Source organism: Diorhabda carinulata, chromosome X, assembly GCF_026250575.1.
Source record: "Diorhabda carinulata isolate Delta chromosome X, icDioCari1.1, whole genome shotgun sequence".
Lineage (NCBI taxonomy): Eukaryota > Metazoa > Arthropoda > Insecta > Coleoptera > Chrysomelidae > Diorhabda > Diorhabda carinulata.
The window spans coordinates 52,081,592-52,107,319 of NC_079472.1; the positions used below are offsets into that span (position 1 = coordinate 52,081,592).

The 25,728-nt window shown below is 32.0% G+C and overlaps 1 protein-coding gene across 3 annotated transcripts in view; it reads right to left on the reverse strand.

Annotated features, from left to right (window-relative positions):
* Nucleotides 1-25,728, reverse strand: part of LOC130901865 (intermembrane lipid transfer protein Vps13) — a 51,659-nt gene that overhangs the window by 3,162 nt on the left and 22,769 nt on the right. Inside the window, exons 20-41 of one of the 3 annotated variants that reach the window (XM_057813503.1) lie at nucleotides 25,237-25,544; nucleotides 24,984-25,172; nucleotides 23,266-23,449; nucleotides 22,656-22,843; nucleotides 21,087-21,212; nucleotides 19,524-19,751; nucleotides 18,482-18,706; nucleotides 18,182-18,343; nucleotides 17,377-17,880; nucleotides 15,625-15,840; nucleotides 15,470-15,514; nucleotides 15,281-15,325; nucleotides 8,041-8,244; nucleotides 7,537-7,821; nucleotides 5,857-6,005; nucleotides 5,424-5,776; nucleotides 4,992-5,366; nucleotides 3,403-3,578; nucleotides 3,091-3,341; nucleotides 1,315-1,510; nucleotides 1,017-1,256; nucleotides 61-241 (exon numbers count right to left, since the gene is read on the reverse strand). In XM_057813503.1, coding sequence (XP_057669486.1) covers nucleotides 61-241; nucleotides 1,017-1,256; nucleotides 1,315-1,510; nucleotides 3,091-3,341; nucleotides 3,403-3,578; nucleotides 4,992-5,366; nucleotides 5,424-5,776; nucleotides 5,857-6,005; nucleotides 7,537-7,821; nucleotides 8,041-8,244; nucleotides 15,281-15,325; nucleotides 15,470-15,514; nucleotides 15,625-15,840; nucleotides 17,377-17,880; nucleotides 18,182-18,343; nucleotides 18,482-18,706; nucleotides 19,524-19,751; nucleotides 21,087-21,212; nucleotides 22,656-22,843; nucleotides 23,266-23,449; nucleotides 24,984-25,172; nucleotides 25,237-25,544 — 4,830 coding nt within the window. Of the gene's footprint in view, nucleotides 1-60; nucleotides 242-1,016; nucleotides 1,257-1,314; nucleotides 1,511-3,090; nucleotides 3,342-3,402; nucleotides 3,579-4,991; nucleotides 5,367-5,423; nucleotides 5,777-5,856; nucleotides 6,006-7,536; nucleotides 7,822-8,040; nucleotides 8,278-15,280; nucleotides 15,326-15,469; nucleotides 15,515-15,624; nucleotides 15,841-17,376; nucleotides 17,881-18,181; nucleotides 18,344-18,481; nucleotides 18,707-19,523; nucleotides 19,752-21,086; nucleotides 21,213-22,655; nucleotides 22,844-23,265; nucleotides 23,450-24,983; nucleotides 25,173-25,236; nucleotides 25,545-25,728 lie in introns of all 3 variants that reach the window. The other 2 variants (XM_057813505.1, XM_057813504.1) reach the window with 2 other exon arrangements.

Below are 25,728 nucleotides of genomic sequence, written 5' to 3' on the forward strand. Positions count from 1 at the left end.
AAGTCTGGACCCTTTATGACATTATGATATTTTGAATAGTTATTAAGCATAGTTTTTTACCTTCGGCAGCTCGTTTAACGACATCTAAAGAATCACTAGCAAAATCAACTACTCCAGCAACTGGACGAGTAACGAGACCAACTGCTCCCTTTCCTAAACCTTTGAAAAAACCTTCAACGCCCTCTTCTCTAGCTCCTTCGACGGGTTTTGTAAAAACTCCAGTTACACCGGAATAAACACCCTGCAAAAAATTTATATTACAATAAAAAAAATTTTGCAAAACAGTTCAACAAAAATGTCTATGGTAAATACAAGTTTAGTGATGCGAATCAAGCTTGTATACCTGGAAATACAAATTCAGATAAAAAAGTAATATCTACGAGTTTAACAAAATTTTCTGATTATTATTCTCTAGAAAGGAGACGCCAAGAATGACCGTCATAACTACATGCTGAAGCTACTGCTGTCAATAATCTATAAATTGAAATATTTGAACATTTTATTCAAATAACATTAATTCATTTTCAAACTGATAATTAGTTGAGGTATCTAAAAAAACAAGGAATAAAATTTTCAATTAGTCTCGAAAATTAGCATGGGTAAATAAAAAAAAGTATTTTATCATCTCTCCAATGTATATAAGGATATTTTAATGCATAAAGTTGTTTTGGAAAAGGTAAAGATTATATATGCATGTTCCCTTGGAGTTTGTTCTAGAAACAGTTCTATTTTTGCCTTATATTTGCTATGTTTCTATCCATAAAATTTTTAGGATTCCTAATAGCATTTGCTCATTGTACTCCCATTATGGGTGCGTTAAGTTAACAATAATTGTATCATTCCTCTGTTTTCAACTATCGTTTGACATATAGATGCGAATATTCTCGATCACTTCGCACCCACTTCACCTGTAACATTTGGTGGTAGGCTTTCGCCAATTATGCATTTTTTGTGTTATTATATGAATATTTAAAATTATAGGTAAACAGTGTTATTTAAATAATAAATTTTATTACCATAACTAATCCTTTTCCACTCCTAGCCAAACCTTCTTGAACATTTTGTGGTTTTCTATTCATTTTTTCTCTTCGTTTCCGTTGAAAATCGTCATCCAATGTTAATGCTGCTATTCCTTTGCCCATAGCTCCTGTAATTTTCGACACAGCACCTGCAGCGCCTCCAACTGTGTGACCAAATAAACTTTTAACACCTAATGCTAAACCTTCTACAAACTCCCCTGGACCTTGAATAGCACCCTAAAATATGGTAATTTACGTTGAAAAAATGTTTCCAAATAGAATCGTGGAAAATAACCTGGAATGGTTCGTAGAAAAGATCTTCAACACCTTTTGTAATTCCCAAAACGAGACCATACGGATTACCCAAGACATCTAGGCCTAAGACAAGTACATAAAATTGTTTTATAGCTTGTCCCGCATAATGACTAGCAGCTTCATTAATTAATTGCTTCTGGGTAAGGAAGGTGAAGTTTCTTTCAAAGAACGCTAATCTAAAAATTAAAATTTGTATGCCATTATTCGATAAGTAACCAATTTTAGTAAATGCATACTCCATACACAATATTAAATTTTAGAAATAATTATTCTATTTTAATCGCTGTGATACTAAACAATGTAACCTAACCTAACCTAACTAAACAATGTACAAATGTACCTTAAAATGGTGAGCTAGTGAGAAGGTAACACCAGAAATCTTATTTCCCCATTTTATTACAATATTTTTATATTTGTACATAATTTACATTTACATTTCATCACGGCTCTATATATAGATGTGTAAATCATTATGATTAAACATTAAATATTGGCCCAATAAAGAAAACACAGAAACATATTTATTTTTCAACGTAAGCTCCATACACTTTTCCCAGTGATGTTCAATAAGTTTAATCCCCTTTTTATAATAAAATCATCAAGTTCCTCAAAATAGCCATTAACTGCCAACATCACCTCTTCTTTGTTGAAACATCTTAGACCGCTGAGCCATTTTTTAAGTCTGGGAACAGAAAATAATCCCAGAGGGCTAAATTTGGCAAATAGGGTGCATGAGGTAACTATTCAAACTTTAATTCATTAATTTTGGTCATTAGAATAACGGATGTGTAAGGTGGTGCATTGTTTTGATGAAACAACACTTTCTTCTTAGCCAAATATGGCCGTTTTGCTTGATTTCTTATCTCCAACATTGCAATAAGTTCACACATTACTCGCCGTTGATAGTTCAATATAGTCAATGAAAATTATCCCAAAAAACTGACGCCATAACTTTGCTTGCAGATGGAACGATCTTTGACTTCTTTGGAGCCGGTTTTCCCTTTTCAGTCCATTGTTTTGAGTGTGAAGTGATGACCCATGTTTCATTCATGATTATGTGTGCAAAAATTCGGCTTTATCTATGTCAAACATTGCCAAACACTTGATGGTAACATCTTCACGACTCTGTTTTTGTTCCATTATGAGCAAATGCGGCATCCAATTTGCGCACAGTTCTCATGTCCAAATTTTCTGCTATGTCTACTAGCTTTCGCACTTTCAGTCGACGATTATCCAGTACCGCTTTGTGGATTTTTTTCAATCTTTCTGGAGTCGTCACTTCATTTGGTCGACCTCTGCGATGCTAGTCTTCGCAGGTCCTACAACCTGGTTTAAACTTTGCTACCCAGTATTTTACTGTTGATAACGAAGGAACAGTCTCACCTATAGTAGAATCTTGTTCAGCTTCTATACTGGTTGGGCTAAGGATTTTCAAATAAAAATATTGTTATCATATAACGATGACCAATTTTTTCCATGTTTACATTCACTATTAATGGCTACCAAACAAATATTAAACAACGTGGCTCCTTCAAACTTGAGACATATACTGTGTAGATTGTATACTTTCTAATACAAGTAGTATTCTTCAAGCAACTACCGCCATCTGTAGGTAAAGCCAGATACTTCTAGGACCATCCTCGTATTTCCATTTTATTTGCAATAACTTAAATCATTGTCTAGCAATGAAATACGTTATATAACGATGGAACCCTTTCTATATTAGTTCTACATAAATGTTAAGTCATTTACTTACTTGAATACAACATCATTCAAATCTGTAAGAGTGACTCCTATTCCTTGAAGCAAAGCGTTAACGATAGGTGGCGTTGAAATATTCTGGGAAGACGAGCTTGTTCCTGCCGCTAAAGAGAAACTTATGTGGATTTTTAAAGGGGAAAAGTGTAATAAATCGTAGAAACTTTTCTGCTCCTGAATGGCTTGGTTAGAAGCAAGTGCATATAACGTTTCCTCAACTTGTTGCTTGTCTATTAAAAATTGTTGTTTCTAAAACAGTATAAAAGACATAAATTAATTTAAAAAAAAATTATGGAATGATGCTTACTACCTCTGTTTCTGCTGAGGCTTCATCCTCTTGCATCATTTCTAAAATACTATTTACAAATCCCATATCCAATTTAATATGGAATTCTTGTACTAAAACTTTGAAATACTTGAATTGCCGAATTTGACTGTTTTTCATTAGTAACTGAACTATACTGACTTCTATAAATGGCTTGATACCTAAAAATTAATAGATATATTTATTACCAAATGAAATTCGACGAGTTATAAATTATAGATCTTGCCATTTAATTATTATATCAAGTAGTTATCATTCTAACTTCACCTATATGTGAGATTTAAATTTATCATTGGGCCAATGAAACAATCAATTAATTGTGGATTTTTCATTTAAACAACTTTTTTTTTTCGAAAATTTGTTATGTGTGCAAAAATCTATATTATCCCAGGATTATAGACAATACGATATATCACATCGCCAAAGCAACTTTCACCACATGGTTCAAAGCTTCTTACTTTCATCCTCTATGCTTTTCTGAGAAGTGGATAAGTTATAGGCCAATATTGTAACTTCTATTTTCTAAGGATAACAAAACTGAAAAATCATCACAACAGCTGTTTTTGGGTATATTCACAAAGTTGTTCCATTTGACCATGGGAAAATTGCATTTAGTGTATTTTTAGATTTATCAAAGGCATTTGACTGTGTGCACCATAAATTGCTCGAAAATACAAAGAACATGAGAAACGGAGAAGTTGCTAATAAATGGTTCGATTAGGTATTATTATTAAGAGTGTCTCTTAAAGTGAATTTCACAGAAATAAGATAAGAATTTAGGGCAGCACTTGGATATGCTTCTACTGTATGTTAATGAACTTTTGTTTCTTTATAAGAAAGTGTAGCACTTTCCATGGTGTAGGATTATTACCTAATCTGTGGAGGTATAAAAAATTGATTATAGCTATTTCTTGAAATTGTTTTATATCAGCAAGATTTTCTTTTTCGTCCCAAATCCATTGTTCTTGCAATTGTTCGATACAAGATACGCTATCGCTCTATAAAAGCGGCATGCGTTTTCGACGTACTGGAATTACTTCTCTATCGTCAGTATCACATTCCACTTTCATTGTTGTTTTCATCATTTTCATTATCTAATCATCTTAAATAGCGTACCAAAAATTTTTTATCCCTAATAAGCGAATTAACCTTATTTGAAACTGTAAGATTTCAAAAACAAAGTACATGCAATATTTGCGATCAACGTCAACTGGATGAGGTACCGCAAAGATCAACACCTGCTTCTCAAATTCAGATGACGAGTCAGACTCGTCCACCGTAACTTCGCCCAAGTAAAATTTAATAGATCAAATTTCTAAAATCAAGTGTAATAACCTTTATTTAAAAAATAGAAGACCTGTATAAACTTTGTTTCTATAAAATAACCTTCATTTATATGCAAAGGTTGGCTTGAACACAAGATTGCGACATACACTAGAACCCCGTTAATCCGATTTTTAGGATAACTCGAACCGGCCCCGGTACCAATTAGTTCGGATTAGCGAGGTTCTAGTTTATTTGAACTGAAGAAAATATTTTTGTTGAAATTTAAAAATTATGGTGTGAGAACTTACCGTCGTTTACTGTAACACTTTTAGGTGGTGGAACTGGTGCTAAAATCACTGGGAATATACAATCATATAGCTGATTATCAATTTGTAAGCGATTAATCTTAGCATGTATTTGCATTTGACTAGGGCTTGTCTTCATATTAAACCATAGACCTGTGATGAAAGTGCGTCTTATTCGTTTTTTGTGAGGTTTGTACATCATATTGTTTTTAAAATCAACTTCGGTTTTTCCATCTATATGAACGTGCCAACTGACTTTGGGGTTTACTTCAGATTCTTGTAAGCATTGTTGGTAAGCATTTTCCAATTGCATAGACTGTTTTGGATCGAGGAATTTAAATCGGTTATTGTTCATTTTAGATGATTCCCATATAACACCTATTAAAAGATATATTGTATAAGTAAACATTAAATAATACACTTTCAAATATTTACCTGAACTAGCAATTCCAAGATACATAAGTTCCTGTCTCGTAGCATTATTAACCAACGACAAACCAATTCCATGTATTGAAACAGTTATGTCTTGTTGAATAACTTCCAATATATTACTAGCCTGTGCTCCTTCTGCCAATTGGTTATCTTCTGTGAAAAGAAGAACTCTTTGCATACCATCCAAAAAGGAAGCCCAGCTTATAAATATTTCATCTTTTGGAGAGAATTGCCCATACATATCCTTTCGTAGGTCATTAATTATTTCTTTGTTGTTTCCTCTGTCCCACGCTATTGCTCTTGGTCCCGAAGGATTTTCCCAGGTATAAAGGCAGTAGGCGAAAGGAGCCAACGTTCTACAAAAACATAAAATAGATATCAAATAATCAAAATTCACATTATTCAAAATATTGTTATTATTAAAATGATTGGTAACCTTTTTTGAACCGCCTCTTTTTCCCAGTAACTTATTGGATAAGTCGAATGATTTACCAACAAAGCAGGTGCACAGCCGTCTTGATAAGCAGCTAAATTGATGTAAACTGCTCCTTCAGTTAATTGAATGTCAACGTTCACACCACCATACTAAAAATAAATCAATAGAAACTTATTGGAGAAACATTTTTCAGTTTTAATCATTATCTAGATAGTCTAGATAGTCAAATTTTATTCGATTTTGTTACTTCTTAATTTATTCGAGCCGTTTACAGCTATTTTACAGATTCGATACTAATGAGATGTTAAGAGAATTGTGTAATTTGTAATGAATAACACTGTTCACTTCCAAATCTCTGAATGATCTCTTTATAAACTAGTTTACAATTTTATATGCCTATTTGTTATTCATTTAATTCTGTTAAAGAAATACTAGGAAAAATAAAAATACTTGAATAGATATTACTTATAGGATACAGGAAGCACAAATAAGATAAGTATAACAATGGGACAAACATCAGAGAAGTTTATCATAGATAAAGGAATAAAATAAGTGAATATATACTCTACGGGGTGTGCTCTTCGCATATGTTTTCTCATTCCAGCCTAAGATTTGTTAAGTTTGTCTACATGCGGAACAAACATTGCCGTCAGCCGGGGACAGCGTAGCCGTCTTAAATGGGTCTGAAGCCCAGTATCAGTGGCGAAAGTTTTACCACAGATGTATATATAGATTTAAAGTCTCGTATGCACTGCGACCCAAAGGATCTATTGTGTCCCCTTTCTTGCTGAGATGCTGGAGCACCCAGTGTTTACAGCTGATCCATTAATCCCTCTCCTTTTAAAAAGTCTAGAATGTGGGCTGACGTTAATTGCCAGAGATCTTCGTCTTCAATTTCATATGCTCTCAAATGTAGTGTTATGAAGTTCCTTAGTGTTTCACACTTCGAGAGAATGTAAATAGGAGGTTTCGTCCTCTGGGCAACAAAATCTGCACGCCACATCATCTGCTAGGTCAAAGAGTCTTCAGGTGTTTGTTGAGGCGACAGTGCCCCAGTAGATCTCCTGTTAATATTCGTAGAATGTTTTTACTTAGGTTGATACATTCACTAGATCTACTCTGATTATAGTTTCCCAGTTATCATAGATACACACGACCATATTTCGTGAATTTAAGCTAGGTCTGTCGCAAGTTCAAATAAATAAATAGTTATGAAATAGTTTTATATGTTATGTTTTTATAATCTGGAAAGAGTAGCAGATTTCATATACCTGGGTAGAAGACCTCCCTATTGCCATTTAAAACCAAATTATGATTCATATATTCAGCTTCAGCTGCTGGAGGAGGACCAAAAAGCAGAGAATAGTGACTGAGTGACATACCAATAATAGAATGAAACACTGGATAGTAGAAACTCTGAAGCTCTGAAGATATTATTGATTGACTTTAAGAGGAGTACCTAGTTTTAGCCAAGGAATGTGTTTTGTTTGTTTATTGTGATGCATCGAGTAATTTTAATGCTGTAAACTGTATGTTTGAAAAAAATATATGTTTTGAAGACAAGAATCAAATATTGATTCATATAAATTATTCTATATATTAAAATATATTATATTCGAATAAAAAAATATTGAACCGTGATAACCATATTTTATTTAAAAAATTTATTGATATACTTACTTTATTATTCAATCGAAGTAGTGTATTATGACTCTCTGTATACAAAAATGGTGCTGAAGATTCCGTTGTTCCTTTTACTCGCAATCTCATCAATTTATCTTGTGCTTCACTTTTCGGCCATAAGGCTGCGCATGATTTTGGTTCAACAACGACCCAATGATCTGCAGGTCTGTTGTGCTCTTGGCATTCAATTTCATAAGTGGCTTCATTTATAATAATGTAATAAGGTGTGAATGTTATTTGTTTTGTTAAACCGTTGTGCGTTAGCCTATTCTGGACTCCAATCTACATAAATAATATGGGTTAAAACCTATTGTACTAATATTCTTAAATATTGGTTTACGTTATTTTGGCATATTAGGAAGTAATAAAATATGTATATATAATATTTAATATTCTTAATTTGATCTACCATTATGCCAAAAAAATGTGAAGTTGATTTTAATCATATCCTCCTCAAGAAAATAAACTTCGTGATAAGTATATTAATAAATTTTTCTTTACCTGATAGATTTGTTCATTCCATTTACAATTTACAAATCCAGAAGAGCCAGCTACGTCTACTGAAAATTTATTAGACCAATCTCCATTTTCCACCCTAACGGAAGCTTTTTTCTTTCCAAAGAAATTTTTCGCGTTGAATGAGAATAAAATTGGCCCTTTAAAATCGCTCGGATGATACAGTATATTAAGGTTTTCATCTCCACTCTGTACGCAACAATTTGAAATATGAAACAAATACTGTATAATAATAATAAAAATGTAAAATAAACATGAAAAATGATCACATGCTATTATTGTAAATTTTGCTTTAAACGCTATAAAGAGACTTTTTTGACCAAAAATGTTCCAGTGTAATTTTGTTCTTTTCTTATTTTTATATATATATATATATATATATATATATATATATATATATATATATAGCAGTGTTTCCCAATATTTTTTGTACCATGTCCCACTTTGGTCTTTCTAAAATTTTTATTTTCCCCCCTATGTAACACACAAACAAAATGTAATGTAATTATTTACTAAAGAAACTTGAATTAAAATAGGAAAAGAAAATGTTAACAAAGCAAGATGGGAGTGTCATATACACTGCGAAGGATCTATTGTTTCTTCAAAGCACAGTAAGTAATAAGTAAATTTTCAAAATATATAATGTAAAACTGGAATTCAAATTCCAAATAATTCCCATTCCCTGCCGTGGGCCCCATTTGGAGATCGCGGGTGTTTTAGTGATTAACAGTTGGCAGCATTATTTATTCGGTTACCGTAACCTCTCATATTAACACACATACGGTTTGTGAAGAATTAGTGCACCTGTTGATTCTACTTTTTTACTTTGAATATTTGAAATTTAATTTTGAAATCTTCAAGTCCGGAGCAAGTGAGTACAATTTATGCAATAATATTCGTAATTTAAAAAGATTTATTTTTTATTTTGCTGGGAATTTGATTTTTTCACTTAAGTTTCTATATACCTTTACCTTCCAATCTCAATTTTTTTTCCATTTTTTAGAGATGGACTCCAAGAAATTTTTCACTTTAGCGGAGCTAAGAGAAGCACTTGATAATGATTCTAATTTTCTTGGGCAATTCGATGACGAAGAATGTAATGTGATTGATATTATTGAGCTACCTCCAGACAAAGTCGATGTCGTTTCCAATGAAGAAGATTTCGATGAAACGAATTGGAAGACACAATACCTCAAGATGTTCTTGGAACTCTTGAAATTCAGTCCAATCTCTTGGAGGAAGAGATGAACAAAATAGGTCCTTCAAGCCCAGTTCAGAAAGCTCCTCAAACCAGTTGAAAGAAGGAACTTGTATCAAGTTGGAAGAAAACCAAACGTGATTTCACCAAAATCTTGAGGGATGATCAAGAAATATCAAAGAAGTAGGAAAAAATGAAAAATTATTTGAAAGAAATGTCTGAGGTTCAAATATTTGAGACATTACTTACGGAAGATATATTGCTGTATATAGTAAAGCAAAGTGTCTCGTATGCTCGTCACTCATTCACATTGTCGGTGAACTGTCTTCAAAAGTTCATTGGGTTTCTGATACTGACAGGATACCATTCTTTCCCACAGTAGCAAATGTATTGGTGCGAGGATGAAGACATAAATTTACCCTGTGTAAGGAAATGTATGCCACGAAACAGGTATTTGGAAATAAAAAGAAATCTACACCTGAATGATAATTCAAAAATAGATAAAAACTTATTATTTCTTTTTTTACCAGTAAATAATTTACAGTACCAAATCCACATTCAGCTAAATATGAAGATGGAAGCGGTAGCAATAGTTTTATTTCACATTTTGTAGAATTTGGGTATTTGATTTCTGTTTCATTATAAAACCATAACATCCCTCCTTTTATATTAAATGAATTTTTAACGGACTCACTTTCTTGATGCTACATATTTTATATATCAGACAAATCCACTAACACTGATTTCATTATCCATGTTGTTAAATCAATTTGTTTAAAAATATTTCTTTTAAATCAGCAGATAGAATTTTCAAATGATTGACAATAATAAGTAAAGCGGTATGAGTCACTTCACATTTTTGGATCCAAGAGACACTCACAACTACACTGTCCGATGCGTGTTTCAATAAACAAGTTATCATTGCCATAGACTAAAGGTAAATTAAAATCTAATGACTTCACTTACCAGTTTTATACATATTTTTTTCTCCAACAAACCTCTTCTCGCGAAAATAAATTTCAGCGGGAAAACCTCCTTGGCGGGAATCTTCACATTTAACTACTGCACTATAGAGTGAGCTGTAATAGGAATTGGCACTTTGTTCCTATTTAAGCTTTTTCTACATTTAGCAATTTTAATGATTTTAAATTCATTCAACAATTTATTATTAAATACATTTCATAACAATTTTACTTTATTAATATTTATGTCATGATTAGCAGCGTGATCGGCAATAATCGATTTTCCGGTCCTTCCATATTTTAAATGTGCTCTTTAAACCGGACAATAACGGATCTCTTAGTCTGCCCAATATACTTCCTGTCTCAATCACCACAGCTAAGTTAATATACACCTCTCTTTCCAAATTTGGTATTTTATCCTTAGGATAGTATTGTCAACAACGCCGCCACTCATAACCATGACATAAATATTAATAATGTAAAATTGTTAAAAAATGTACCCAACAATAAATTGTTAGATGCATTTAAAAGCATTGAAATTGCTAAATGTAAGAAAAGCTTAAATAGGGACAAAGGGCCGATTTCTTACAGCGCACTCTATAGTTTAGTAGTCAAGGAATGCATGTGAAGATTCCCGCCAAGGAGGTTTTCCCGCTGGAATTAATTTTCGCGAGAGAAGGTTCATTGGTGGGAAAATTCATTATAAAACAGGTAAGTCAAGTTATAAGGTTTCAGTTTACCTTCAGTCTCTGAAAACGATAACTTGGTTATTTGAATCGCGCGTCAGACAGGGTAATTGTGAGTGTTGGTGTAAACATTGTGTTCAGTAGGAAGAAAGGTTATGAAACCAAATATCTTCGCTTTTGCATCGACAAGAGTTTTATTTCTTCCTTCATTCAATATAATTAATTTTTCCAAGAAAAAGAAACATTCACAACTTTAAGCTCTACAATACTACAGCTAGAAGTCCGGGAGTTTCCCGCGGAGCCCGTTGTCAGCCAAGAGGAAGTTAACTTGACGACACCAAACATCCAGTTGATATTTTGGTCTCGTCAAGCCATATTATATCTAATAGTTTAATTTGGTACTGAAATCTAGAATTGCATTTGAATGACCTCATGCGAAAGGGATAAACTCGTGTAGAAGCAATTTTCGAATTGCCCCTCTTTCTTAAAAATCAAATTGCCCCCCTGTGGAACGTTGGGAAACACTGTTATAAAGCATAAACATTCCATAACATTTTAGACAGCATGCACACATATTAGAATACTTGTAACAGTGAAACAAAATATTATAATGTATTTATAAAGTATAATTGAGCAGACAAGGTCATAAAACTTCAAAATTTATCAGCTTTAATATAATTAGAATCATTTTCTCATTTTTTTGCCAAATTATATTTCATAGAAAAGTTTAAAAAAGAACATTGGGAATATAGAACTTTAAACAAAATCAGACCGTATGACTAATACAGGATGTCCCTAAGTTCGAATGCCAATGCTCTAGGGGAAATTCCTTTGGACAAAGTATGCCTATCGGGATATGGAACTTATGTCGGCAAACGCATCCTTTTCAAGATACAGGATGTTAAAGTTTTAAAAATAAAACTATTTTTTTCGATAAATTTTAAATGGTGTGATCGATTGTTATTGAAACTTTGTGACGATTATCAGGTTGATAAACTAGGTGTTAAATATGAATAGTATTTTTTTTCTATTTTTTGAATTCTACAATAATTCCTTAATAAAAAAGTAATAACGTTTGACTACGCTAAAATTGACCGTTTTCGAGAAAAACATCATTTTGTAACCGCTCACTTGTGATTATTTAGAAAAATACAAAATAGTTTCTTCCGAATCAACTAACATCGATAGGTTAATGGTATGCTATAAAATGATATTTGTTCGTTAAACTACACGTTTTCTTCGAAAAAAAAAATGTTTTTACTAACCTAAACATGTTTTCCAGAAATTTTTAATTAACACGGAAGCCATTCAGATGATAATTTTACAAATAAATCATGCAGAATAAAAATATAATATTTAATTAACACATCTTAAGCACAATAAATTAAAGCAACAGCTCAAATTGAAAAAAATCATGGGGAGTAAGGTCCGCAGACCAGCTGGTAAACCAATTGGCCCACCTCGACCTATCCAGTTCTATCCATAAGTGGTATTTAAATTTAGTCATTTGTTGAAAAATGTACAGGAGTTTCATCATGCTGAAATATCATATTTTGTCGGGTATATAGAAGAACATCTTCCAAAAGTTCTGGTAAAACGTCCCTTAAGAATGTTAAATAAATTTCTCCGTTTAATTTTTAAGGACACATACGGGTTTTCATCCGTCCATACGTGACTGTTTCGGAAATTAAACTTGCCTTCTCTAGTAAACATTGCCTCATCTGTAAATGATATTAATTTAAAAAATTCGTCATTATTCCTATGTTGTTGAAGTTACCAATTAGAAAATCCCATGCGAATCTCTTTATAAAACATCTTGTATCTTGTCCCTATTTGTATTTAATATGTGACTCATACTTAAAGATGGTTAATTATCTATATTATTCAAAACGTTGTTTTTAAAATTAACTGTATGTATTACGTACGGGTAGTTCGAGGTAGTCCGGCGTTATTCTTTCTAATATTTACACTTCCGGTTCCTCTGAATCTGATAATTCCTCAAAAGTGTAATCCATTTTGTATATTTTTAAATAATTTATCTTGTTATGCACACTTTCACATGAACGTTACATAAATCAACTTGAACAATTTCATTTAAGAGCTGCCACAAAATTATGTTTTTCTCGCAAACGGTCAATTTTAGCGTAGTCAAATGTTATTACTTTTCCAATTGTCAAAAAGTTTCAACAACAATCGATCACACCATTTGAAATTTATCGACAAAAAATTGTTTTATTTTTAAAACTCTAACACCCTTTATCTTGGAAAGAATGCGTTTGTGGACATGAGTTCCCCATCCCGATATGCCAATTTGACCCAAGGAATTTCCCATATAGCGTTGGCAATCGAATTTAGGTACACCGTATATATAGAGAAGATTTGGCTGCATATAATGACAAAAAAATACAGAAGGAGATATTTCATGTTAGAACAAATAATTTGAGGAATACTTTGAAGGGTATTACTAAAGGATTGCACAATGGCAGCATGAAATGCAATGATCCACAGATTATATCAAAAATTATAAACTATATTCGAAATCTATGTTTATGTTACCTTTGTCGCTAACTTCCAAATAAAAGCAGTTGAAGGGGATTATTTAAAAAGTAGTAACAGTTCTGGATTACGATATTTATTAATTTTAGATAAGATTTTAAAACTGGACAGGAAAGTTGTGTCATAAATTTAAAAATTCATTGAGCTACTTTATAAGTATAACAGAAGTTTCACCATTTCACTCTAGAGTCTTACTGCAGCATTTTCATAGTATAATATGATAGAGATTATAAAGATCATACTTTGAGTAATTTATATAAACACAAATATATGAAAGTTAGTTCAGAGTATCTTATCAGCTTTAGGAAATGGATATGTTTTTGTAGTCGATAGTTTTGTCCACAAATTTAGAACGTCAAGAAGTGGAAAACTACACATAACGATTGTTAACCATGAAAATACATTGTCGCATTTTCTTTTGAAGGATTAAAGAAAACTAAAAATGAGTTGTACCTAATTACACCCCAATAAAGCTTAAAGTATTTTATCAGCTTTAGGAACTGGATATGTTTTTGTGGTCGATAGTTTTGTCCACAAATTTAGAGCGTCAAGAAGTGGAAAATTACACAAAACGATTATATATTTATAATAGAGCTCAGAGGTAAGTTTTAGAAAATGGATATGTTTTTGTAGCCGATAAATAATAAAAATATAGACGAATATTCACGATACTTCAACTATATGAACATTCTCCTATATTCAAGTAATATAAATATAAATTTTTCTGATGCCAATTCATATGTTCCCAGAATCTAGAAAATATTTCTTTTCTTTATCCTCTGTTATTTGGTCGCAAAAATAAACTTTTGTTCTTTCACAATGTCCACCATTGCATCTTTCCTTGATCTGTCTTTTTTGTCTTGGTTTGTCATGTTTCTATTTATCATTTCTCTTTTTTGTGAATCTCAGGTATGCGTCCCATTTCATTTTTTTTAACTGGTTTTCTCTTCCACTTATTTCTATATATGTTATACTTTTTGCTTCGTTTCCTTTTGGAGTTTCAATTATAAACAGGATTCATGTCAAGTTTGTAATACAAGTAAGTAAAATTTTCCTACACAATTATTCGAAAAGATACATGAAATTCACATGTTATGCCTTACTTGAAAATGAACAGATACGTGTTATTGCTACTATTCTAGACTTGAGCAAGCGGGACACCATTCGGCTCGCTATTAGTATGCCGTAAAACACGAGGTATTGCATGCAAAAGATTCTCTATGCTCTAGTAATTGTTTCTCGACAAATAAAAAGCTAATGAGAGGTATTGCATTTAGAAATTTTATGCAAGGTACTGTCACATTGCTGTTCGAAATATTTCTATTGGTCATGCATATATGAGTATTTGTCAGAAGATGCAGGATACTGAACTCTTTGGTATGGTAGCAAGAAAAACATATATGGGGTATTGCTTCTAGGCTATCGATATTTAAATGTACGACGAGTAAGAGTATTAGTTATATATTGCGATTATTTATGAATTATACTCGTATATTATAATTAGGACAATCATAATATTTAGATACAGAGCTGACTTTTAATGTACTCAATAGATATGAATGGTGTCAATAATCTATCTATCTAATAAATACATTAAAGGCACCCGGTGCGTTACAGTATTATCACAATTGATTTAAAATCTATATTAATAATTTACTTAGCTCGTTCATGCAAACTTTTGATTGTAAAAATAATGTGCTAAACGATAGTGATTTTTATCTGAAAATTAAATAAATTTATCAAAAGGGAAGTGATCAAATTGGAGTTGCAGCAACGAAAACAAACCAAAAATAAAACCGAAAAGTATTGTAGTTAATTGATACCTTAGGACTATCAGTAGAATCGGCTCTTTCGCATTTTTTATGCTTCTGAAAAATAATTATAGCAATAAACATGCAGATATTTCAACATTATTTCTTGAATAACTAAACTAGGAATTGTCCTTTTTAAAATAACTAACTCTACGATTTAACTAAAAGAAAGAAGGTACATAAAGATATAACTTCTGATACCTTTAGACTACTAGTAGAATCTGCTCTTTCATGTTTTTTAGACTTCTGAAAAATGATAAATTGTCACGTATGTATCTCTGAATTAATTTGAAACCGGATAAATAATTTTTTCAAATATATCACCAGCAGTTATTCAAATAATGTTAAAGACTTACTCTATATCCGAGCATTAATCCAGTTTTATTAAGCATCCAGAACGGACAATACAAAGTTAGCTCCAGCGATTCATTCCTCTTCACAATATACATTCCTAGTTCCAGAGACATTTTAGTTGAACTGTCAAAGCTTTCAAAAGTCCAAACGGAAAATTCATCAGGATCGCCGGCTAAAGGTTTCCTACACGACCATTCCTTTTCCAAATAATCCGGAATCTAAAATAGAAAATATCAATGTTCAGTTCAGCTCAAGACCAACAGTGAGTGTGTTAGTGTCAACAGTGTTCTTAATGCTTTTCATTTCCTCAGTGAAATTCCAAGGAGTAGGCAGATTGAGGCCTTGGAATCAACAAAAAAAGGGATGATTCGTTGCGTGGAGTAAGCAGATTGAGACCACGGAATCGGATCACTTCTTACCAATGAACGAATAACCACCATATCCCACCCTACTCTAGTTAATGGCTCCAAAGTGGGAGCCGGAACGTCGAGAATTTTTCCTGGCTAAAGCATCGACGAATATTAAATTACATCTCCTAGTAGGAGTAATTTATTTTTATATATTTTACACAACTCATTTACTATCGGAATCTATATTATCGACGACTACGCTAGATTTCTACCTGTTCAGTGGTTCGCAATTGGAAGTGAGGTTGGCGGCAGTTAGCGTTCGCTGGAAAATGTTTAATTACATTGTTAAATCACTCTGATGAGACGTAATAACGTGGAAATTAGTCAGTGGTTATAAACCTCTCCGTGCAATTACGAGCCATTGGGATGTTATGGACAAAAAGGTCGATTGACAGAGGAGATGTAATTCAATATTCGTCTAGGCATTAGCCGGGAAAGTAGTTTTCTCTTTGGAAGAACGATAGAATACATTTTCTAAATATTGAATTTCGAAATCATTTCAGAGGTGAATAGTGGGAATTATTTATTTTGATCGCAATAGGTAGTTTCTTTGAGAATAGTTTTCCAATATACCACCTAGTTTATTTCATTTGATTATATCTTTTCAGGTTTAGGCAATAACGAAACAGAGAGGGCAGACAGCACAGAGGCCTGTCAAAATAGATATTCAGACTCACATGAATTCCCAACAAGCTGAAAATTTTCAGAATCATATAATGAAATTTTAAAAAGTTTCGTCGTAAAAAATGTTAGGCAGTAAAAAATCGAAAATGTTAGCTCATGATAAAAATAAATCAAACAAAAATTGTAGATTATGTTATTTTCTACAAAAATGATTATATACTTTTTTTTATATGTTTTAATATGTTTAAATGCATAACAATAATATTACTTACATTAATTAGTTAACAACAAGATTCTTATAAAAAACATTAAATGCGTCGATTTCAAATAGCAATATTCTATAACAACCAAAAATCAATAACCTCAATATTTGTATCGAGCGTTAATTTGACTATTCCTATTTGAAATCGATGAATTTAATGTTTTTTAGAAGAATCAACGAAATTTAAAACGCCGCAATTCTTTAATAATCAATGTAAATAAATTTATATTATTGTTAAACTTTAATACATATTATATATTAAGTAGTTTTTGAGTTTATCGCAAACAGACAGACAGACGCGGTGACGCACTTTGTTTTATAATATGTAGTGATACTCATTTCAAGTTCTCAACACAGTTTATGATTTTATCATGAATTAATAAACCATCATATAAAGTATATTATAATCTTTATTAAAGAAAGATAATAAAAAAATAGATTAAATAATTACAACTCACCCTAAACACCAATGAATTCTTTCCAGGATCCACTGTGGGCAGTTGTAGAGTATCGCCAGGTTCAACCACAAATTCATCGGGTGATTCATCCACACAACAAATAACATTGTAAGGCAAGCCATTTTTAAAAATCACCGCTGGTCTTAAATGTATATTGAAACATGTACTTGCCATAGTATGACGATTGGTATTTTCGTAATAGACTTGTTCCATTTCACCAACTACTTTTATAACAAAAGGTATATTCTCCCTTTCTTGTATTTTAGGGAAACTCTGGAGAATTCTAGTTACTTTCAAGTTAGTCTGCAAGTCCTTCCAAGTAAATGGCGATACTGTAACTGAGTAATTTGATACCGCAAAAAATAATTCAGTAGTTGGAGTATAAACGGCTTTTAAAGGAACATTCAATTTTTCATTGGGTTTTACTGTATTCACCAGCTCCAATTGATTTCCTTTTGATGTCATATAATAAACATCGATATATTCATTGAAATGATTATGTACCTAAAAACCAAAAAACTATTAAATTAATTAGAATATCGTTGTGAATCTAAAAATTACGTCTAGAAAACAACAGTTCAAGTAGCAACTATATAAAAAGGTAAAAAGAGATTTGTAAATTTCACAATGGAAGACTAAACAAAAATTAACTAAGAGACTTACAAAATTTTTGAAGAATTTTTCAAGAAGACTTCATCATACTATAGTTGTGTCCTTACTTACTTGTGACCATACCGTTACTTTATAAAATATTACTTATTGCGAATAAATAAATAATGATAATAAATATTTGTACATCACTTACCTGTACAATACTTCGTAATGTAATTATTGTTACTGCTTCATCAACTCTAATATCTGATATCAAACCCCAATTATCATGAATGGAGCTTCTGTAATTTAACGGGAAATATCTTTTGTCTGCTCTATTTACAGGAAGTGTGAAGGTAGAATCTAAATCACTGATCTAAAAAACAAACCTGTATAAATATTTTAAATTGTGTGAGACTATGTCTTTTGCAAATATAATGTCCTAACAAACTATTATCAGGCAATAATCAATTTATAAAAGCAAGTTATTAAGTATAAATTTATTATGAATTACCTGAACTTTCAATATAAGTGACTTCTTATTATTACTAGCTAAGAGCTCCTTTCCCAAATGCAACTTTTCATTCATTTTGTAGTCCTCTTTAAGCTCTAAAGGAACAGCTTCAAGTTTATTAACATCACCCACACCGGATGCAACGCCAACAAAAGAACTTTCTTCTAATAATAACGTTATATCTTCACCTAATTCGTTTAATACTTTAAATGGTGGTACATATGTCTAAAATAAATTCATAGCTGTGATATTTGAACGCCAATTTGTAAATAATTTTATCATATTCTTACTCAGGATTCTGCTGATAAGCTTAACATGACTCCAAAGAATACATTTGAATGATAAATAAAGTATCTAAAGATAATATATCAAAATTATTTTCACAATTAGGTATAATTCAGGGATGAACATATAGGGTGTTTTTTTTCTAAACGTTCTATGACACTAGGAGACGTTCATGTATTTCGGCTAGAGGTGGTTATTTCCAGCATTTATTATGAATCGTATTACATTTTAAATCTGTTCACCTCTCAATTTATTAAAAAAAATATATAAATCATGGTGTTAATTATTTTTTCTGTAGCTATTAGTTTTGGAAAAAAAGAGGGATAAAAAATATTAAAAAAAAACAAGGATTTCAATTTATAATTTTATTTCACGAAACTTATGAAAAAGTTTTGATATGAAATGAAGTAAGAGTCGCTTATTTCAGCCCCGAATAATGTAACAGGAATATTGAACAAAATACCCGTAATGAGTCCTTTGCGAGTGTACGAAAACTATACCATTAGAAAAAAAAATATAAACTCAATTTTAACCACCACCTTTCAAGTGTGATATTTCGGAAAGGGGTGGGATGAGGAAAATTTGTTATATGAAAGACGGATCTTCAAAATCACCTCCTGAAATTTGTCATATGAATTTTGAAAACCCCTGTATATAAAGTACTCAGGAATACATGAAAATTGAGGAAAAACCTGAAAAGTACAAATACTTTTTTGCTTAATTTTAGCAGAAATTACTTAAATCGACAGGTACAAACCTGGAATTTAATTTTTTCAGTATCCAAAGCAGAAGCAAATGCCTTTCCTAAATATTGAAGATTCTCCAACAACGTTTTGGTTACTGTTATTTCAAGGTTCTTCTCCGACTCTAGATCTATTTCCATTAGCGCTTGAGGAATTTCAATCTCCGTTTTCTCTATTTCTGATTCTGTTGGACTAAGAGTAGAGCTGGAATCACCATTTGTTGATTCATTGTTCATCGTTACCTAAATATGAATGTTTAAATGATTAATTATTTTTTATATGGATTTTTTTTATAAAAATGTACATTGTTCCTTTATTCCAATTTAAAAGCGTCTATTGTACAAATTCAGTACATCCATGTTTCTTTTAATAAAAACCGGAATTTTTTAGTAAACGCGTGAAAAATTTAGTGTCATGAAACTAGATGTTAGACTGGTCTGTTATGAAGCGTAGAGAACAGCCGGGACCGTGTAACCTCGCTTTTTAGTGTCCTTATAGCCATGTAAAATACGCAGAAATTAATTGAAAGTTACTCCAACAATTCGGGGATGAGTGCCTCTCCAAGGCTCAAGTGTATGAATGGGTGTCCCGCTTACCAAAAAGGTTAAGAAGTGGTAACAAACTTGCCATATGCGCGGCGTTCCAGAACAAGTGTTATCGATGAAAACGTCAGCGCTGTAGAAAAGCTCATTTTGGAACGCGGTACTGTACGCGAAATTGCTGAAGAATTGGAAATCAGCGTAGATAATATTGAGCAAATAATTCATGATTGGCTAGGTTACCTCAAAATTTAAGTCAGATAGGTGTCAAGAATTCCAAATTATGAGCAGAAATTCATTCTCATTGCACGTGTCTCCACGATTTGGGTTGAGAAACACTGGAAACACTTATAGTATTGATTTGTTGCCATGCGACTATTATGTATTTGATCCATTGAAAAAGACAGGCGGATTACGATGCGAAAGCTTTTCCCTATGCGCTTGTATTGTGCTCCTTGACTGCTTGTTTAATTTCTTGAATCTTGTTTCGTTCCTTTTGATAAGGACTGCTTCACAGTCAGTGTCAAACCAGACCTTCTTTGGTTTACCCTCTTGAACACAAAGGGTTTCCTCTGCCTTCAGTGCCGTCTTTAAGGTGTCCTATTTTGCGTTGACTTCAGTACTGCTTGGATTTTCCTGTTCATTACTCTTCGTGAGGTATCTGAGTTTTTGGCTCACTGCTTATCCACCTTGTACTTAACTAATTTATTGGTAGTATTCTTTATCCTGGGGGCCAGCCTGCCTACTGTCCGTTAACACTTAGTTGATTTGATTTTCAGTGTGACCATACGCTGACACATATGCGCTCTTATGAATTTTTTTGTGTGGGAACAGCGTGCTGCAGATTCTTAGATCTCTTTCGGTGGCAAAATCCCACAGGCGCAGCCCATTAAAATTTGTAAATTTATTGATTGTAACTATTCACAGCAGATTTTGGATATATAATTATAATAACTAATAATTATTATGTTTAGGAATATTTCTAAAGCATGTAATAGAAAATATTTGAACTATTGCAACCTAAAATTTTATACTCACCCCTAGTTTCAATTCCCAAGGTATATGTTTGTTGTTGACAACTTCTGGCTCTATTAAAGGCTCCCATAAGGCTAGTTTGCTATTGTAATAACCCATTTGCATGGTCAAAACAGCTTCCATGTTTAACTAAAAAAATATATTAAGAAATTGGTTATTTTTAGATGATACGTGTGACTAGCTCCAGAGAGGTGTTTACAGGCAATAATGTGAACTTTTACTGTTCAACTTATTTCACTTTCCAAGAAGGTTATAAAATGTTTATAAAAGGTTTTGTCTGCTATCGAATATGCCTTCATACAGCTTAAATTAAAGGTGTAAAGGCAACCTATGCACTACACATTTATTCCTTTTCCGATTTGGTTCACTGCTAATCCTTGTTGAAGCTGAAGACTTTCGTCTAGTTTGTGTTTATCCAGGTTTATGGAGATGACATTCCGGAAAAAAAACTATCTGTGAAGGAAATTCTAGGCAATTAAATTCATATAACTTAAATTCATCGATCAACTTGTGGCGATTAAGCATCTATCAAGATGACTGTCATTCTTTAGTGGACACGTTAATGAAGGTAGTTCAACGCCAATATGTCAGAAAGTATCAATGCTGTGAGAAAAATAACTGAGGAAAATTGTTTTGTAATGTCTAGACATTTTTAAGATAATATAATTAGCATACATAATATTTTGCTTAATTTTATAGACGCATTGGATTTATTTATTTATAGATGTATTTATGCAAATGAGCCAGAAATGGTGAGTCGGCAGTTTGGATATTTCAGTTTCGAAAAAATCGACAAAAATTTCTCAATCTTGAAGCAATAATAATGAAATACTTATTTGCTTCTTTTTTTTATTAATCTGAGAGAAACTAAACGAAATTGACTACATGTCACAAATGAGCATTTGGACAAAAAAATAATTGATAGTTTATTCGCCCAATACTCCCACTTAGAACCCAATAATGTCTTCTTAATTGATATATAAACTACATCGACACCGATTTTCGTCACCTGCAGAAGCAGGACTCAACAAGCCTTTTTGAAAGCTATCATCCTCTGATAACTCAAATCACTTGCGAATATTTTGAAAAACAAGAATAGCATTTTTGTACTATCCATTTATCCTTTCAAATTTTAATACATATTGTTACAAACACGTCCCAGCCCTGGTGCCGGCACTGCTTGGATTTAGTGGAATTCTAAAATTCGACAGGTGCTTGATGATTATTTTCTTACATTACTTTTATTATAGCAAGCGGAGTTTGTGTAGCGCAGTTTAGTTAGTTTATAATAAATAGTCGTAGTGAACAGACCGAAATAGAAAGTAATCGGAAAATTTATATAAATTATTTAAGTCAGTTAAATGTTAGTGATAAGTGAATAATTATAGTTAGTTAAGTGTGTATAGTGTTTAAATAAATTAATAACGTAAGAGACAGTTTTTATAAATTCACCCCATGAATAGAAATATAGAAATCGTATAAATAGATAAGAAAACAAAAACATTACACTATATACCAACTCTAATATAACAAGAGTATAATAATACTGAACAAAAGAACTGCACAAATTACCTGTGAGCTCCAATTTCGAACACTGCCTGTAAAACCAGTTTCTAACATCAATAATGGTAAAGTTTTGGTACCAACCCCAGCTTCAATAGTTACTGTTATGGATGGTATTGAAATTATACATAATTCTTGCAACACTGGCTTATCCATTTCCATTAAATTATCGAGAACAAGGACGTCAGTACCAAATTCTGGAAGCAAATAAGATTTCTAATTACTGGTAAATCTCCTGATATGTTAATTATAAAGTGAAATATCAATACTCTGTACACACCATCATTCACAATTACACTGCGCTTTTCGATAACGAAGTTATCGTCTTCAGAGACTGAAGGTAAACTGAAATTTAGACGATAACTTGGTTATCGAAACTCGAGTCAGACAGTATAATTTTGAGTGTTGGTGTAATGCTGATGTAAACAGTATTATTCAGTATGAATATCACCAATGGTTCCAGAAATTCCAACTAAGGAGTGTATTTGAAAATCTGGAATAAAAATTTTAATATCATAATAACCTAACCTAATCTCAAAATTCAACATAAAGTTTCTTAAAATTTGGTACTTGTAGAAGGAAATTGATAATTTTGATTTTATCACAAATTACATCTTACCAGTATTTAAAAACCAGAATCGGTCTTCTGTAAACTCTTGATCTTTCCATAAGTTTTCGTAGTTGTAAATATGTTCTTCTTCTTTGTTTATTTTACTTGCATCGGCAGTCATAGTGGCTAAGGCCTTATTTAACAATTCTATTGTTGCAGGTGAAACACTCAGGTATACATTTGTTATCAATAGCTGCAAAAGTTTATTTATTAATTGTAAATACCAAAAAATAAATTTAATTATAATTATTTTGTACATAATATAATTGGAGTATTTAAAATGTGGAAAAATAGAAATATCCTTGGAATATTGAGAACTTGTGTGTTGCCAGCAACGATTGAATTTAGAATGTTTCAAACATTGTATAGTTTTGTATACGAGGATGTATTGATATTTAGTTAGCTTAGACCAGTTCCATGAATAAACAAAATATTGCGTTACCATATCTACGAACAATAACTTATTAGAAGTGTCAGTATAAAGTTTGACGGCAAAAAAGTAAATAAGAGTTAAACAATAAATTAAAAGATAAAATATGTCCACCGAAATTGAGAAAATCGAAAAATAGGAGTATTGAGCTATCATCAAGTACCTGTATTTAAAAGGGTTAAGAGGTAAACAGATGTACGAAAATATGCTTAATACTTTTGGTGATCAATGTTCTTCGTATGCGACCGTGAAAAATTGGACTGCAAGCTTCAAAAGAGGTACATTTTCCATTGAAGATAATGACCAATCGGGAAGGCCAGTTTCTGTGTCAGTCCCGTAAAATATTATTTTATTAGACTGTCGAGTTGGGCTAAAGCGGATATCTGAAGCACTAAATATTTCATACGAACGCGTTCATCATATAGTTCATGTCAATTCGGACATGAGAAAAATTGCAGCTAAATGGATCCCCAAATGTTTGAATGTTGACCAAAAGCGCGCAAGTGTAAAAGCAACGCGTTCGATCTGTGCTCGATTTGAAAACGATGTAGACTTCTTAAACCGAATTGTTAGTATGGATGAGACTTGGGTACATTTCTACGATCCAGAAACAAAACAACAATCGATGGAATGGCGACACTCTGGTTCCAAGACCTAAGAAGTTTCATGTCCAAACATCTACTGGAAAAGTTCTTGCTTCAGTTTTTTTGGATTGCCATGGAGTAATCATGATTGATTTTTCATTCGACATTACTGACCACTCTAGGGGAAAAAATTAAAGAGAAAAGACGCGGAAAGCTATCAAAGGTGTTTTGTTTTTGCAGGACAACGCCACTGCACACAAATCTCATGTTGCCATACAAAAAAATCGTGATTTAGGGTTTGAATTACTAGAACACCCCCCTTATTCACCAGATTTGGCTCCATCCGACTATCGTTTCTTTCCTCAACTGAAAAAAAGTTTTAAAGGTCGTAAATTTTCTTCCAATAAAAGCTGTGGAGAGCAAGAAGAAACATTTTTTTTTGAAAGGTCTAGAGACGTTACAGGTTCGCTGTAATAAATGTATACAATTATGAGGAGAATGTATTGAGTAATAAAATATTTTGACATTGAAATTTTGTTTGGTTCTATAGTAGGCTAGGAATTTTTCAATATTGAGACATGAGACACTAGAGATTCATAATAAACTGAAATATCTCGGCAATATTATGAAAAAAGAATATTTACAATGATATAAAAGGTGATTTTTTCCATACTAGTTATAACAACCCAAAAATTGTTATATATAATTCTTACCTCCAAATGTAATCCTTTTTCTGGGGGTGTTGATCCTGCTAAACTTATATCTAAGGGATGGAGTACATTGCTTCTGGTTTGAGAACGTTGAGCAGGGTTATATACACATCTGTATAATTCTAATTCCTTGATTATACCGTTTACTACCTGATGTGTCCCTGCTGCGCGATATTTCAACAATATTTCCGCCTAGAAAAAGTCATTTTAACATTATGACAGAAAAAATATGCAAAGTTAGTTTATTTATACTAACATTAAGAATTAGAGCTCTTGTGTCAATACTATCCATATGTTCGACAAGAACTATATCAGGTTTCTCCAATTTGACATTGACTGTCATTTGTACATCATTAGTAGTTGATTTAGCTTTGGATTTAGTTTTCATTGCATATCCATGTGATTTGGTAGATAATCCAGAATTTTGTTTGGACATATGAGAGACTGTATTCTCGTGACTAGTGCCTATCTCGTTCTCATGTTCAGGCAATTTGAAAAAATCTGCTAGTTTCATAAGGAATTCCATTGATAAAATTATGTTAAAACTAAAAACTCGAACATCAGCTGAAAAAGATATAAAATTTACGGTAATAGTTATTTATATATTATATATTATACATAATGACCACTGAATTTGGTAAATATAATAAATTATTTCATATTTACTGGTTAGTTTATAAAATCCCCAACTCGTAATGGAGAATGTGATAAAAGCCCCTAACTTTACAAAAATTCGTGCAGTTTGCTT